Source organism: Alexandromys fortis, unplaced genomic scaffold (genome assembly GCF_014885135.2).
Source record: "Alexandromys fortis isolate MF-2015 unplaced genomic scaffold, M_Fortis_MF-2015_v1.1 scaffold_25, whole genome shotgun sequence".
Lineage (NCBI taxonomy): Eukaryota > Metazoa > Chordata > Mammalia > Rodentia > Cricetidae > Alexandromys > Alexandromys fortis.
In genome coordinates this window covers 2,205,360-2,221,913 of record NW_026067904.1, presented here as the reverse complement: position 1 = coordinate 2,221,913, position 16,554 = coordinate 2,205,360, and the positions used below count along the sequence as shown (strand labels likewise).

The 16,554-nt window shown below is 47.0% G+C and overlaps 1 protein-coding gene, 1 long non-coding RNA gene and 1 other non-coding gene across 5 annotated transcripts in view; 2 read left to right on the top strand and 1 right to left on the bottom strand.

Annotated features, from left to right (window-relative positions):
- Window positions 1-11,416: 11,416 nt before the first annotated feature.
- LOC126497136 (uncharacterized) lies at window positions 11,417-12,687 on the top strand. Its single transcript, XR_007590531.1, has 2 exons — window positions 11,417-11,726; window positions 12,011-12,687. It is a non-coding gene; the product is annotated as an uncharacterized lncRNA (long non-coding RNA).
- LOC126497202 (small nucleolar RNA SNORA13) lies at window positions 11,793-11,925 on the top strand. Its single transcript, XR_007590542.1, has one exon. It is a non-coding gene; the product is annotated as a small nucleolar RNA SNORA13 (small nucleolar RNA).
- Window positions 12,688-13,496: 809 nt separating the features above from the next.
- Epb41l4a (erythrocyte membrane protein band 4.1 like 4A) overlaps window positions 13,497-16,554 on the bottom strand; it is a 184,011-nt gene continuing 180,953 nt past the window's right edge. For all 3 annotated transcript variants that reach the window (XM_050134972.1, XM_050134973.1, XM_050134974.1), the window contains 3 exons: window positions 15,298-15,408; window positions 15,103-15,184; window positions 13,497-13,997 (listed from right to left, as the gene is read on the bottom strand). In XM_050134972.1, coding sequence (XP_049990929.1) covers window positions 13,869-13,997; window positions 15,103-15,184; window positions 15,298-15,408 — 322 coding nt within the window. In that variant the 3' untranslated portion in view covers window positions 13,497-13,868. The remainder of the gene's footprint in view (window positions 13,998-15,102; window positions 15,185-15,297; window positions 15,409-16,554) is intronic.

Genomic DNA, 16,554 nt, shown 5'->3' with positions numbered 1-16,554 from the left:
GTACATCAAATCTCAGATGTCATGGCAGTAGACATGGGAGATTACAAAATTTAAGGAATCAGGTCTTCTCTAGGTGAAGAAACTGAAGACCCAAGTAGGCCGGATGGTTTCCTGTCCACACTCCACCCACAACTCCCCGAATCCCCACTGACAGCAATAGCCAGACTGCATGTAGACTGAACTGGTCTACACAGGATGTAAACACGTGCAGCTTCATCCTTTCTTCCCTTCAACCTGCCTCCCACACTCCTTCCGACCCTTGATTGAAAACATGGAAAAGTATTACAGCTGCCTCCATTTCCCTAAGTTGTAAAAAGAACTAACTTCATTATTTTTAGATTCTTTTGTCTAGTGTAAGTTGGCTTCCCTGAAATATCTTACTCTGGTTCAGGCTGGAGTGTGAGATTCTTCTCCACTACTTCTTCTTCTTTTTCTCCCTTTAACATGTATGTGTGATTTGCCTGCATGTCTATCTGTGCACCAACTGCGTGCAGTGTCCACAAAGGCCAGAGAAGGTCCCGTGGGTGTAAAGATACAGTTATGAGCCCCCGTGTGGGTGCTGGGAATCAAACCCACTCCTTTGGAAAAGCAGCCAGGGCTCCTACCTGCTGAGCCATCTCTCCAGCCGTCTTCTTCCATTCTTGCTCCACCTCTGCCCATGATCACAGTGAACAAACAGCAGAGATGGGTTTAAATCTAGACAGACTGGAGCCAGAGAGCTTACACAGGCCTCATGTCAACAGCCGACTGACAGTCTCCCTCAGCAGCCCAGTGGCCAGCAGTCCATCGCTGTGGAGGAGGTCGTTAAACAAGGTCCCTTAGAGTGAGCCCCGGTCTAACTGAGAAGAAACACTGCCTCTGCCACACTCCTTTGGTGCTGAGAGAAAATGTCAAACTCAGGGACTGGAGAGATGGCTCAGTAGTTAAGAGCAGTGACTGCTCCTCCAGAGGACCTGGGTTCAATTCCCAGCACCCATATGGCTATTCATAACCGTCTGTAACTCTAGTTCTGGGGGACCCAACATCCATCACAAAAGACCAATGCACATAAAAATAAGAAAAGACAAGACCAAAAATATGTCCTACCCAAATCCTCTCTCTTGTTTGACCATTGGCAGGAACAGCAGGTTCCAGTTGCGGGTGCTGATATGCATGTCGCTTTCCTAGTCTCCCGAGCTGCAAGAGATGCATCTCAAGGAACCCCAGCTGTTCATCACAGGGAAGCAGCATCTCGAATCCCCCTTCACCAGGCATCCTGACAGCAGAAGTGAGCAATGGGCTCACCAGGGAAGATCTAACCTCACAAACTGCTTAGGATAACCTACCCAGAAACGTCTTTAGGATTTAGTGGTATTTGAACTGGGTTTTATTGATGTTTGGGCCTTTGACCACATTTCTGAGGTAATGGGAATTATTGCTATATTTTATATCTTAATATTACCAGGCATGGTGGCTCACATCTATAATCCCAGCTCTTGAGTGGCTGAGCCTGCCTACAGAGGAAGACCCTAGGTGACCCACCCACAAGTTGGCGTCCAGGAAACCCTCATCATTATAGGCAATTGTCACTGCTGTGGTTGCCCAGCCTTTCTACAAGATAAGACCCTGCTGCTGAGGACACCGTACACCTTGGTTGCAGGACAGAGAGAAATCTAGCAGCAGGTAGACAGGAAACTTCCTCCCTGCTGGCTAGCCCACACAGTCCTGGAAGGTGCTGTGCAGATCGGTGCGAGAGAAAATGTCACCAACAGTCTTACTTAGCTATGAACCCTGTGTACAACCAGGACCAGGCAAGATAAATCCACGAAATCAACGGGAGTAAGCAAGCTATGAGCTTCTGTTACTGGATTTGAAGTCCACACCATAAGAAGGAATTCATATCTGGTACTAAAAACCAGGTCGACAGCCTGTGGCTGGGGAAGTTAGAAGCCCTAGGGTGGAAGCCATTGCTGTTGTTTTGCTAAATAGATATGATGTGCCTGTCAAAATGCCTTCTAAATAATTATGCTTATGCCAATAGATTAATGCCATTGTCGCGAGCTTCTTTTTGTAGTGCTCAGTAGAAGAGACACATTAAGAGGTCAAAGTCCTGAGAATAAATGACTCCAGGATGCCCAGTCATAAAAGGGACAACTGTATAGTGTCCCTACCCCTCTCCAAATCTCAGGGAACACTGAAGAAGAAGGGGGAGAAGGAACGTAAGAGCTGGAGAATGTGGGGAGTAGGGTGAAATGCTAACTTCTGAGGGTGACGTAACGGTAACACTGGAACTCACAGCAACCATGGATACATGCACAAGATCTCCACGAGACTGCGCCCTTCAACACCCTGGGCTCCACACCTCTGAGCATTAACGGGAAGTTACGGGTTTCTGAGGGAGCTGAGGGAGAAAAAGACATTTAGTCTAGCTGTATCACTACTGAGGTGCCCATGCTCCTACAAACCAGCCCTCACCCATGCCCCTGCTCCTATAAACCAACCCTTACCCATACTATTCTCCTACAAACCAACCCTCGCCCCTGCTCCTATAAACCAACCCTTACCCATACTTATTTACTGATAAACCAACCCTCACCCATGCCCCTGCTCCTACAAACCAACCCTCACCCATGCCCCTACTCCTATAAACCAACCCTCACCCATGCTCCTGCAAACTAACCCTCACCCATGCTCCTATAAACCAGCCCTCACCCATGCCCCTGCTCCCATAAACCAACCCTCACCCATGCCCCTGCTCCTACAAACCAACCCTCACCCATGCCCATGCTCCTGTACACAACCTGAATGGAAGTCACTGTGTTGCAGGCAGAGTCAGAGGTGGGGCGGGGAGTTGAAGTGGAGCTAGTTGGGAGAGGAAGAAGATGAATAGGAGGGGGACAAATGGTAACTGGGATAAACAGAACATAAATGCATTATGCACATGTATAAAATATTATCGTGATACCCATTATCACATAGAACTAATAATGCTAATAAAAATACTTTTAAAGGTTGTCTCAGAAAACAAGCAAATGCTAACTCACTGATGAACAGTGAACAGTGAAAGCCAAGCCGTATTTGGACTATTGGGATAAATAAATATTGAAAAATTCTCATTCTCTTAAAATTTTACCCTAGCTTAATAATGACAAGAAAATCACAGTCGAAAGGACAGCCTTCAGTGCTTCCAACTGTCCCTCAATTGCACGTCCCCAAGTCCTTACTAGCCTACGCTTGAGCGCCCTGATGAGAGACAACTCACTATCTCATGAATTGGCAGTTCCCAATGGGACTACTTAAATGAAACTCAGAACTGTCTCTTCAAACCTTCCACCCATTTTGCCTTAATTTAGTCTCCTGGGATCACACAGAACAGGACACAAACCGTCCCTCCTATAACAGACTCAAGTATGTAAAACCACCATCTCTGTTCGCATCAGCTTCCGCCTCTTCCCGGTGGCGGGTAGTTCTGCTGCAAGAAACTTTCTGGAACTATCTGCAACCTGCTGAGGTCCCCGCTTGGAGCGCAGCACGGATAACTGAAGAAAAGGTGGTCTAGCTGGTAGGAGAGGGTGCACCCCGTCTCTTCTTCGCCATATCTGACGGTTTCATCAGTGGAACCCAAACCAATGCTTACTCCACTGGTGCTATGACAGGCACCCAATTCTACTAAACCCACTGGCAGCTCTGCCTCCTAAGTCTTTTCCAGACATGTTACAGCTAACGCAATTGTGTATGTCATTGGTTTTAGGACATAAATCCTGGCCTTGCAATGTAACCTCTTTAAAATCAGTTAGACTTCTGTTTTAGTCCACTGGAGACCCGTCCGCGCACAGCAAATCCTGCCCACTAGAGACCCGCCCTCTACAGCCTCCTCCTGCCCACTAGAGACCCGCCCTCTACAGCCTCCTCCTGCCCACTAGAGACCCGCCCTCTACAGCCTCCTCCTGCCCCACTAAAGATCCGCCCTCGTGCAGCCTCCTCCCATGCTCTGAGCCCCAGAAGACCTTCCAGGGTTAGCAGCAGACCTGCTGACAGCGGGACGGATTTCTCTAAAAATACCCTCGGAAACATAGACAGAAAAACAAATGCCACATGCAGTTAGTCACTGAAAAATTGTTGAAAACTTTATTTTTGTGTGGGTGCAAGTGCCGTGCCAGCTGGAGGCCAGCAGAGGGCACTGGACCTGCTGGGGCTAATAACAGGTGACTGTGAGCCTCCCAAGGTGGTGCTGGGGTCTGAACTCTGGTCCTTTGGTCTGAAAAGGACTATGTTCTCTTTATCACTGAGCCGTCTCTCCAGCCCCTTCACCGCGATTCTTGAGGCCACATGTTTCTACTTAGCTACTATTTATTTTCAGATATGTAACTAAGCACAGCGCCTGACCAAAAGGGAAAAAAAAAAAAAAAAACTAAGAACAGAGATTCGCCACGAACAGAGACATCTCAGTAATGCGGCCCCGTGTCCATGTGTTTCTTGGCAGGCCGGCTCCATCTAATACACCAGCTCTTCATGTTCCTGCTTAACTTAGGACACACACATCTGTGGTCACATAATGTTATTATCATGCAGACATGCTTCATTCCTGTCTGGACCAGACCACGTAATATGTTCTTTTGGATTGAGCAACGTATTAAAACAAGTCTCAGGCCATCAAGATGGCTCAGTGGGGGAAGGAGCTTGCTGCCAAGCCAGTTGATCTGAGTTCAGTTCCCGGAACTATCATTCTGGAACAAGAGAACAGCCTTCCACAAGGATTCCTCTGACCACCATAGGCAGACGTTGGCATACACATGCCCAACACACACACACACACACACACACACACACACACACACACAATTTAAATTTTAAATGAATAAGGAAAAAAATAAAACAAAATTTTGGGGTTTGTTTTTGTTTGGGGATTGTTTTTCTTTTTCAAGACATCATTTCTCTGTGTAGCTCTGGCTGTCCTGGAACTTGATCTGTAGAGCAGGCTGTCCTCGAACTCACAGGGATCCACCTGCCTCTGCCTCCCTTCCAGTGTTGGGAATAAAGCCATGGGACGATTCTGCCCAGCAAAACAAATCCTTTCCACCAGCATTTTCAAAACACCAATGCCTGGTCTCTTTTAAACTAGTATAAAAAACGCTTTTGTAAGTTCTGGACTATAGGATATTCTGCTCAAATACAGATGTTGTTTTACTAATTTCCCAAATTGAAGTGCTATTGTGTGAATGCAGCGCTATAAATCAGTACAGTTTTGTGGTTGTCTTCTACTGCCACCTGGTGGTCATTTTGTATGTTTACACCAGGCCTGATGAATTTTCGAATTGGCTTTCACTTAACAGTCTGAGGTACCTGAATGTCTCCGCTGAAAGATCTCTGAATGATGAGGAAGAGATTTTTACATCGTCTTTCTTACCCAAACTAATATTGGCAGATCTTACTGAACCATATCTCTTATCCGTTATCTAGAATAACACATAACCAATAATTCATAATGAAAAATTTGTAGGAAAAAACTTAAGGCCACTTGTAAGACAAACTTAAACAAAAGACAAGGCTTACCCAAGCATAGACTGACCTGGATTTCAATGAAAATCAACAAATAAAGGTCGAAATACAGAATTAGGAATTACAGGGGCTGTGGGTTAGGCTGAGTTGGAAAAAAAAAAACCAAAAAACAAAAAACACTTGCTGAGGATAGTAAAGTCTTTGATTTCATCCCCAGCACAGCAAAGAAAGGAGGTGAGGTAGATGGTGGAGTCAGAAGGATCTGTAGTTTAAGGTCAATCAGCTTCAACTACATGGTAAGTTGGAGGCCCTGTCTCAGTAAAAAATAAGAGTTAGTCTTTATAAATGAGTAAGGCTATAAACATTTTCACAGGGTTCTTTACTATATTTTATAATTCACATTTCTCATTTATAAAATGTCTCTTTTCTCTTGGGCTTCCCTGATTTCTTATATAATTTAAACATAAATATTTTATTAAGGATAATATTACTCTAATTACATTTACTACAAGTATTTGGTCAATTAGCACATAGAACATCGTTTTCATTAATTTGACTGGAAAAAGCTTACATTACTGCCAACACAAAATCACTCATTACCTTCTTTGTTCTTTCAGTCCTTTATTTGCTAAGGAAACTTTCTTACTCTTCCGCCTGTAATAGTTTCTTGGTACTCATTGTTATCCGCTTCTTGTCACATTCCCAAAAAGGGCAAAAGTCCTTGCTGCTCTTTGAATATGAAATGTGCCCGCAGACTCCTGTGCTAACTGCTCCGTGAGTCCTGTCCCGTCGCTGTGGTGTCCCATGTACGCCCACGTCCGTGTGCTATTCACACACACACACACACACACACACACGTCAGTGGTGTTTTTTTGTTGTTGTTGTTGTTTTGTTGTTTTTTTGGGGTTTTTTTTTTTTTTTCGTGACAGGGTTTCTCTGTGGTTTTGGAGCCTGTCCTGGAACTAGCTCTTGTAGACCAGGCTGGTCTCGAACGTCAGTGGTGTTTTTTGGAGAGGCGGTGGGAACCAAAAGACAGGGCTTAGCAGGAGGAAGTAAATTGCCGAGGCCGAGGATTTGAAGGTCAAACCTAGTCTCCAACCTGCTTCCTTTCATCCTGCTACCTGTCAGGTCCGCCAAGGAAAAACCTCCTCCTCCAGCACTCACTAGCGCCCTGTGAGTCTGCCCAGGCAGACAGAACCCTCTGAGATGGTGAGCCAAAAAAAAAAAAAAAAACCGTGAGGAGTGGGGTGGGGTGAATGTGGGGCGAGAGAAGGGAGGAGGGGAGGGAGAGGGAACTAGGATTGGTATGTAAAATTAAAAAACAGGATTGCTTTTAAAAAAACAGAAGCTAGGAGAGCCATATAAATTAACTAACATTTGCATAGTTCCACCTTCCAGCTGTTTTGGTGAGCATTCTGTCACAAAAATAGGAAAAGAACACAGCAGTTGGTTTTTAAGTTTCCTGTAGCCTCTCTGCTACCCAACCAATGTTTTACTTGGCCTTTCTACCATTTCATATTTCTTTTCATTTTTGTTAACGAAATTAATGTTAACCAAATAACCAAGTTGATGCAACTAATTTGTTTTCTTTAAATAAAAAAAAAAAAACAAGTAACTTGTGTAATGGCAAAATACTGAAGATAAACCCTCCCAATGAAACAGGACCCCAGACCGTAGTAGGCCCCCAAACTGACTGACTCCATGATGGAAGTAAGGACCATTCAGGGCATAAAACTCAGCACTAGACAGCACCACCTGCCAAAATAGAGACAAAGACCTCATCTATCAAAGCCCTTAGCTCTGGGGAAATCTCTAAATATTCTAACCTTGCTTTTAGGCTTTTGTAGTTCCGCTTCTGTCTGTCTTTGCTAACTGAATATGTCAGCCCAGTACATGGCTTTTGTACTTATAAATCACCCTAAGAAAGGCTCGGGGCTATACTGGGGTCCCCAGCACCCAGTGTAGTCTCCGGCCAGCTAATAAAGACCTTCTGTTAATTAAACCCAAGTTCGAGCAGTCTTCTCTGGTGGACACCCACAACACTGCCTGCCTCTGCTGACTTGAAACACTTGCAATAAGACATTCTAAGATCCCAATTGGTAGGAGGTAGGTGCTAAGAAGGAAGCGTGGGGGAAATGGGGGACCTTAGCTGAGGAGCCGGAGGAAGCACAGTGGGGCGGGATAAATAGCACTGAGGTATTTGAAAGAAGACGTTAGGATACGTTGCTTTATAAGCTTACGTCCAAACACGTATACATAGGTGTGCACAAGCATACCGGGATGTATATGTTACACCACACGGAGCGACGGTGCTCACCCCAAGAGTGAGGCACCTCTAGCAAATCCCAGTACCTGGCAGGCGGAACCTCCCCTCTGTCGGTCAGAGGGACAGGTGGGACTCCCAAGCCCTTGGTGCCTCCCAGAGGTCGACAGTGAGTCCCTATTGCTGAAGACGCCACAGGCTTTGGACACAGGAGGTGAGCTGGCACTGACCTGGAAGCCCCTTCCCGAGGACCCAGCTCTCACAGCTTCAGAAGGGAGAGCAGCTGGTAGCCCCGCCCCCGCCCCAGCTGTAAGGCCTATGAACAGGAGTGCAGACATCTTGGAGGACTGTCCTGCCTACCACGCAGGGAAACTGGAGTTGTTCTGCTGTAATTAATGCTGCATGTGGCTGTGTGTTCTTACACAGTGCCCCAGCTCCAGGGGTCGAGGTGAAGGGAAGAGAAGATTACAAACGCTCCCATCTCCTTGCGGTCTCCTTTCTTTTTTCTTTTCTTTTCTTTCTTTGTTTTTTTCTTTTTTTCTTTGTTGTTGTTGTTGTTGTTGTTGTTGTTGTTGTTGTGTGTGTGTGTGTGTGTGGTTTTTCGAGACAGGGTTTCTTTGGGTAGCTTTGGAGCCTGTCCTGGAACTCACTCCCTCACTCCGTAGTCCAGGCTGGCCTTGAACTCACAGAGATCTGCCTGTCTCTACCCCCCTGAGTGTTGGGATTAAAGGCAAGCGACGTCACCGCCTGGCTTCTTCTTGCCAGGACTTAATCCCTGGGTTTGCCCTACCAGGCTGTGTGTGCAGTTGAAGTCGTCAGAAAGATGAAGAATTTGGAAATGGCATCTGGACACCTACCAATAACCTAGTGTGGATGCTTGCGCTCTTCCTCCACCTCTCCTGGTACTCTCCAGAGTTTAGGGGGAGGAAGCAGGAAAATGTGAAGCCATGGGAAGAAAACTGGCAGCTGTCCCCCCCTTCTGAGATCTTAATCCAGGAAGCTCTAATAGTCGCTCGGGGTAGAGAGGAAAAGCTGAGTTCATTGGAGTCCTTTATTAGACATATTATGCACCACATACAGCACGAGCCCTCCACCGCCCTCCTTAACTCACGCTCATGTGTGTGTTCATCCATAGCTGGAATAGGTTCCATATATATATATATTATACATCTATAAATGGCTGGTACCTGTAAATGAGGAAATTCGGGCTCTGAACGGTGGCCACGCACCGCGCCCCCTGTGTCTGCGCTCTGTGCGCTGGCACCCAGTTCGCGAGCTTCGGGCAAGGGGGCTGGAGGTTAAAATACACAGACGCACACAGACAGAGAGACAGCGACACGGGTCATCCTTGAATTCCCAAGAATGCCCCCTTTATTGTGTTCAGGGGCCGCTTGGATAGAGATAGCCACACGCCAGCCAAACCCACCAGAAACCACTCTCCTGCCATCAGGAACTCCTGAATGTCTCGTGCTCAGAGCAGCTGTAGGCACTCAGATCAGGGGATTACAAGAAATTCAGGATCTGGGGTCTCACTGCTCCCAACAGCCCTAACCCAGGGGAACAAGTGTCAGAGCTAGATGGAAACCTAGGCCTGCTGTCGGCCCATCACCAGGAAATGTCCTCACTCTCATTCTGCCTAGCAACAAGACAAGACTAAAATCTATCACAATTCCCATATTGTACCATCAGTGTCTTTCTTTTTTGGAGGGGGGGGTCTTTTTTCCTTTTTTTTTTTTTTTTCCAAAACAGGATTTCTCTGTAGCTTTGGAGCCTGTCCTGGAACTACCTCTTGTAGACCAGGCTGGCCTCGAACTCACAGAGATCTACCTGCCTCTGCCTCCCTAGTGCTGGAATAAAAGGCCTATGCCACCACCGCCCAGCTTACCTTCAGTGTCTAAAGACAATTGTGATGGTACTGGTCTCCCTGATCTGACCTTTCTGTGTCACAGTGGCTTCTCAGAGCGGGTCTGGAGTTCACATTTCATGTCTGTGGTCTTGCCCCAGACACATTGGTTCTTAGAGAAGTTCTAGAGTGAAGATAACTTATCTAGGGCCTTCTCTTCTTCTCTTCCTTTTCAAACTACTTAGGAAAAGTAGCTCGGATGTTCCAAGTTTTAATGCATACATTAAATGAATTGACATTCATTCATTTGAAAAGCCAGGCATGGTGGTGACGGCTGTAATCGCGGTACTCCAGGAAACTGAAGCAGGATATCCCTGGCAGTGCAAAGCCAGCCTGGGCTACAGAGCAAGACCCTGTTGCAAGGTGTGGAGACAGAGTGGGAAGAAGGAGTGGAGGAAGACTGGAGGGGGGAGAGAGGGAGGGAGGATAGGAGACACGGAACTTAAAGAGAATCCTCATTGCACCACACAGCTCATCTCAACGCCCCGCCTCTCTCTGCAAGGAGTAACGGTTTGGGTGTGAGGTGGCCAGTTCAGAACCTCCGTTTTATTTCCGAGGAGAAAATTTCATTGTGAAGTCCAGGGCCTTACCTCAGGAACCAGCCCTATAGGACTTGTTTTTGCCTGCATCTCCCGAGCGCAACCCCTCCATCCGTTCCAGTCACGCAGACCACAGTCTGGTACCCCCAGATCTTATGAAGTTCATCTGCAGCCTCCCTGTAACTAGCACCATTTGCCTACGAGGCACATACAATGACCCTTTTCTGAACTGAAATTTGCTGATTTTTTTTTGACATTTCAAGTGATTTTTAAGCATTTGAAGGAATTTTAAAAGATCAAAGCACTTTATTAAAATTTTCTCTGGATTATATTTTATGAATGTTGGGTTATTATTTGAAAAGTTTTACGTTTTGTAATGTTGTAATTTGGTAATATGGGAATTTAAAATTACTATTGTTATCCTCACTGTGTTCCTATTGACCAAATACTGGTTTTGTTGTTTCGTTTTCCCCAGACAAGGTCTCACTTATAAAGCCCTGGCTGACCTGGAATTAACTGAGTATAAACGAGGCTAACCCAGAACTCACAGTGATCTTCCTGCCTCTACCTGCAACTGCTGAGATTTGGTGTTTTGTTTTGAGACTGGGCTTAAGTAGCCCAGGTTGGCCTGGACGTCACTAAATAGCACAGGCTGACCGTGAACTCCTGCCCCTCCTCCCTCAACTGCCTGGTAGAACGGGCGCCGGGTGTCACCCCCTCGCTTCCTGGCTCTCAATGCTGTTTGTTTGTCGATCACCCAACACTAGACTGCAAGACAGGGCATTCACATCACGATTCCCAGACATTCCAGAACCTGGAGCACGTATGGAATCGCTACAGGTTTTGGTTTAGTTTTTTACGTTTCCGACCTTACTGTTCCTTATCTGGAGGAGGAGCCACGTCCGGCGTCCCCCAGCTCTAGGTTCCTCCAGCTCTATGCCCGCTGCTCCTCACTGACCAAACGCCCTGGGCCCTGGAAGGAAGGGGAGCTGGAGACGCACGTAACAAAATCTCCTTATTATCCTACTTGCGGGGTGGGGGTGCGGGACAGAACCGGTCCCACAACATCAAAGTGACCGGGTGAGCGCCGCGCCCTCTTTCTAGGAAACCCGCGCCGCAGCCTCCCGCGGGGCACTTCTCCCTCCGGCCACACGGTGGCAGGCGAGCGCGCTGCGGCCGTGGTATAGTCCGCCCTCCCCCCCCTTTCCGGGGACAGTGGGCTCTTCCGGCCGTAGAAAAGCATTGTGGGATCGCTGTGCGCCCTTTCTCCGCTCTCACGTGGCGCGCAGCAAGGCGGTGCTGGTGGCTTTGGCCTGGCGGGTGGTTATGGCGTGGGAATCCCAAGTGTCCGCGGCGGCTTTGGGCCGCTGCGATCCCTTCCCGGCAGGTGGGGAGCGGACACGGTGGCCGTGTGAGGAGCACGGCCCGCTGGACCCCATGGGAAATGGGTCGGTGTGAGCCGAGCGCTGTCTGTGATGTGGATCTTTGCCGTCCGCCCAGCCGCACCACTGGGCGAAAGTGGAGTGGCGATCGGAGTCGAGAGGTGAGATCGAGTACAGCTTTCCAGGCTTGCAGTCGGGGTAGAGCCGGCCTGAGGCTCTGTTCTTGTAGCCTTTGTGTTGCCCGTTCACCTTTGATCACTAGTGAATGTGGTGTCAAAAAAGGCATAAATTAATGCTTGGCAAGCTTTTCTTACCCCGGAGTTTGGTATCTTGGGTAAAGGAACTGCTTAAGTAACAAAATCGACCCTAACTTGTGTGGGGGCGGGGTGAATGGGCCGCCCAAGGCCGGCAGTGTGGTTTAACTGGTTCTTTTACCATTTGGCAGGTAGGTGTTTGAAGCTGACCGACACTTGCGGAACGACACGCGGGAGCGCAAAGGTGGCTCCAGGTAGGAAGGTTGCAAGGCACAAGTGTGGGGGTTTCTGAGCTGGGGTGCCATCCGACTCATTAGTCTTAATTGGTTCATTTGCATTGCTACTGCTTACCTGAGGGTAGGCCAGAAGGCAGCTGCAGAGAAGATGTCCTCTGCCTTGGCTCACTTTTATGGGCGTTGGGCTGTATTTTCTGAATACGTAGTATTGAACAGAAGTGGTGAATGCACATTGTGGTGGCTTTGTGAATCTCTCATCTGTGTATCAGCTAGAAAAGTTTTTGTGTCACAAATTGGGGGAGTTTTACTAATGCTAAAGATTGGTGGGGATTGGGCTGGAGAGATGGCTCACAACCATCTGTAATGAGGTCTGGCGCCTTCAGGCATACATGCAGGCAGAACTTAATAAATATTTTAAAAAGAAATTAATGGGGATTTATGTGACAGAATACTTAGGACAAATGAGTAACGTGGTCTTGTCTTTTTTTTTCTTTAGGGTGACCTTGATCGTTTGGAAATGTGATCTTCAGAAACGTGGATGACTTGAATTTTCTAAGAGCTGTGTCAAGGCACTGCGTAGGGGCACATTTTTGTAACAAAGCTATGAATAAATATTTAATATGCTGCTCTGAGACTTGTGTGCTAAATGCCTGGCTTCCTATGTAACAGCTAAACTGGTAGCTAGATTTATGCTTGGGTTGACATATAACTTCCCTTGGCTTAACAAGTAAGTACAGATTCGTATTCCTATTCAGTACTTAACACTCCCCCTTGGAGCTGGACTGGAAGGTCATGGGTGGAAAGCTCGCCTTGTGAGATGAATCCACATTCTGACAGAGTGGGAAACCTGAGGAAGCAGTTGGTGGGGGTGGGTGCCACTGCAAAGCAAAGTTGGGAGAACAGCGTGTGTGTTGTTGGCTATTCGTCCTCTGTTCTGGTTTTAGAGCTGGGAGTGTCAGCAAGAAAGCAAGAGGGTGGTTCCAGGGAGGTGGGCTGCAAAGAATGTCCTGTAGAAGCAGACAGAATTACAGCAGAGAAAAGAGTGTTGAGACATCAGATATTGATTGGAAAGGAATTCTTAGATTTATTTTTGTATGGAAATAAAGGCCTCAGTTGAGATTCCAGTGTTGGGGACAATTTGGCAAGCACTGTATCGCTGAGCTGTCTGCCTCCTCAAGGGGTTGTGATGGACATAAGGATGCTGAATATAGTCCTCAAAGGGACAGCTTGGCAGAGTTGAATGAACTACTGGGCTGTAGTGACTGAATGGCTATAAGAGGCAGATGAGACCCTGCATTAAAATGTGAAGAGGCATAAGTCAAGGGAACAGGATTGCAAGGAGCCTAGAAATGTCCAGCAAGGGGAAAGCTGTGTTGGGGAGGGAAGGAAGGTCCAAACAGGCTTTTTTTTTCCCTCAGAAAACAAGACAAAGACACTTAAATTCAAATCAACACTTAACAGTTTTTACAATATTTGTAAATAACCATTGAGACTTAATGCCACAAAATACAATAATACAAACAGCTTTATGGGAATAAAAGTCAACAGTCTGCAGACCAGGAATCCAAAGGCTTCATGAGAAGTGTAGGTCCTGGCTGGGGTGAAGAGAGATGGGTTCCAGGGAAGACAGGCATCCAGTGAGTTCATAGGGTCCTTCCAGTCAAAAGGCTCCACAGCACAAGAAGGCCGTGCATGAACCCTTAAATGCTTCTTTCGCTAAAGACATGCCCACGATTGTGGATAGTTCTCTAGTTCACAGTTTCAGAAGTGCCAGTGACAGGGCTTCTGTCCCACCCTTTGCCCCTTAACCAGGTCAAGTCTCTGTCTTGAGGCGGGCAGCCTGGACAGTTTTTATTGTTTTTGCTGTATGCTTTCCAGCCAGGTTGATTGTAGACAGCTGAGATTTTTCTTCAATCAGGCTGTCTTTAGAGCCATTTCTTCTCTAGAAAAACAATTGATGGCAGAAGAAAATGATCAGATTAAGGACTATCAGAAATACACCAGAAACTGGGCATAGAGGACACAAGTGGATAATCCCAGGAAGAGAGCAAGGTAATCCCTGGGCTACCTAGTGTGGCCACATTAAATTTATTCATTTACAACACTGGAAGTCATAATTAACACAAAGAAGTCTTACTGTTTGAGCGTGTCCGCTAGTTAACTACAAAATCAAATGTGTTTACTCTCGGTCTGACAAGATTCAGTACACATCGGTTATATTCATTATTTAAAGACTTTCTTAGCAAGGCTTGCTTTTCTGAGCAAGGCCAGAGACAGCTAAAAGGCCTCTCACACTATGAAACAGTTACTGTACAGTGTGGTCGCACAGAGTTCCCTGTCTTCTGGAACCCAGTGCCACTGTCAACTAGAGTGAGGAGCCTTGGAGATAAATCTGCAAAATATGAGAATGGAGTTCAAGACTCACTGCTAATATAGCCAAAGGAACTCTGAAAGCACAGGGTGTTTCTCAAAATTCTCACAGTCGCTTCCCCTGCCTGTGCACACTTCTGACCCCAGCACTCGGGAGGCAGAGGCAGGCAGATGCTGGGATTTGAGGCCAGTCTGGTCTACAGAGTGAGTTCCAGCCAGAGAGGGCTACACTGTGAGACCCCGCCTCACAAATAAACAGACAAGCATAAAAGTTAAAGAATGTTAAAAGTGCCGGGCCGTGGTGGTGCACGCCTTTAATCCCAGCACTCAGGAGGCAGAAAGAGGCAGGCGGATCTCTGTGAGTTCAAGGCCAGCCTGGTCTACAAGAGCTAGTTCCAGGACAGGAACCAAAAGCTAAGGAGAAACCCTGTCTCGAAAAACCAAAAAAAAAAAAAAAAAAAAAAAAAAAAAAGGTTGAGTTGGGCTGGCAAGATGGCACAATGGGTAAAAGCTGATGCAGTTCAACCCTCATTACCTGAGTTCAAACCCCATGTAAAACATCCTCAAAGCAGTTCTCTGACCACACACGCAGACCACACCCACATACATCATACATACTAAATAAAATGCCTATTTTTTACACAGTCATCAGTGGGACACCTTAAAACCTCACTAACCTGATGCACGGTAGAGCCACCAGACCCCTGAGCATCTGAGGACCGGGTCACTGGAAGTGGTGGCACAAGGTCTGTTTTCGAGCTGCCAAAGAGAAAGCGTCAGAACTTGTGACCGGGACAGACCTCAGATGCTGAGCTCTGCCATGCGGAGAGCTCTGCGGGCTGCTGTGCGGAGCCTTGAGACTGGCCACTTACTTCACTTCCGAGAGAACAGACCGCTCTCCGTCTGAACACTGGGACCTGCGGTACTGCCGGTAGCTCCGCGGAGAGTGCGAATGCCTGATGCGGACTGGGTCTCCCTGAGTCCTGAGAGGACAGCAAGAAGCGAGGAAACAACAGTCAGAGCAGGATAATGGGCAGCTTTTCCTCAATACTGAACTATAAAAGCAACCTTCAAACTGCCCTTGGTCATTCTTGTTTTTATGCTGCAGGTGGAGTTTGTTCGATACAGGGTCTTATGAAGTGCAGTCTGGCCTCAGGCTGGAACCCATTGCATAGCTGAAGATGATTTAAACCCCCATCCTCCCAGCTCCACACCCCAACTGCTGGGTTATAAGCATGCACCTCCACACCTAGCTCAGACGGTTTTTTTTTTTTAAAGAGAACTTGACTTTTATAGACTGTGAAAGCAGTAGTGATTTAAATTTCACAGTATTTTATAAAAGACAAATGTCCTACTGCTTAACCTGCATTTTCAGGGNTGTGTGTGTGCGCGCGCACACGTGTGAGAGAGAGAGAGAGAGAGAGAGAGAGAGAGAGAGAGAGAGAGAGAGAGAGAGAGAGAGAAAGTTTAACCACATTTTGTTGCTGGTGTTTAGAGACAGGGTCTCATGATGCAGCCCCGGCCTGGACTATAGACGGAAGTGGTCTAGAACTTGAGTGCCCTCCTGCCTCTACTTCAGACTCTGAGATTACAAATGTGCTCTACTTAGCCCGGCTTAACCACTAAAACTGAAACACTTCTGGGAATTCACTTGGATTCTCTCCAGGATGTGGAAGGACAAATCTGCAGTGAAAACAGAAGAGCTTCAACTTCCTGTAAGGAAAGGTCAGTTCTAGCTGGGTCAGTCTTCATTGGGACGTGCTGAGCTCTTCGGTGTTCTCAACACGCACAAAACTGGGGTGGTAGACCTACGCCCCCCTGACGTCACGATTAACAGTGTAAGCACCTACTAGACTATCACATATACCAGAAGTCTCTCAATCTGTGCATTGATTTAAAAAAAAAAGTGGGGGAAAAAAGCCTCAATTCTTGACCTAGAAATGATAGCAAGAGGGCTGGCAAACTTGCCACTGAGCCTGACCTAAGTTTGAGTCCCAGAGAGAGCAGCGTGACGGGAGGAGAGAGCTGACTCCCACAAGATGTTGGCCTATACACACGTGAGTGGCACGCACATAAATGGTAAAACAATATATAAAAGAGGGCTAGAGAGATGGCTCAGAGGTTAAGAG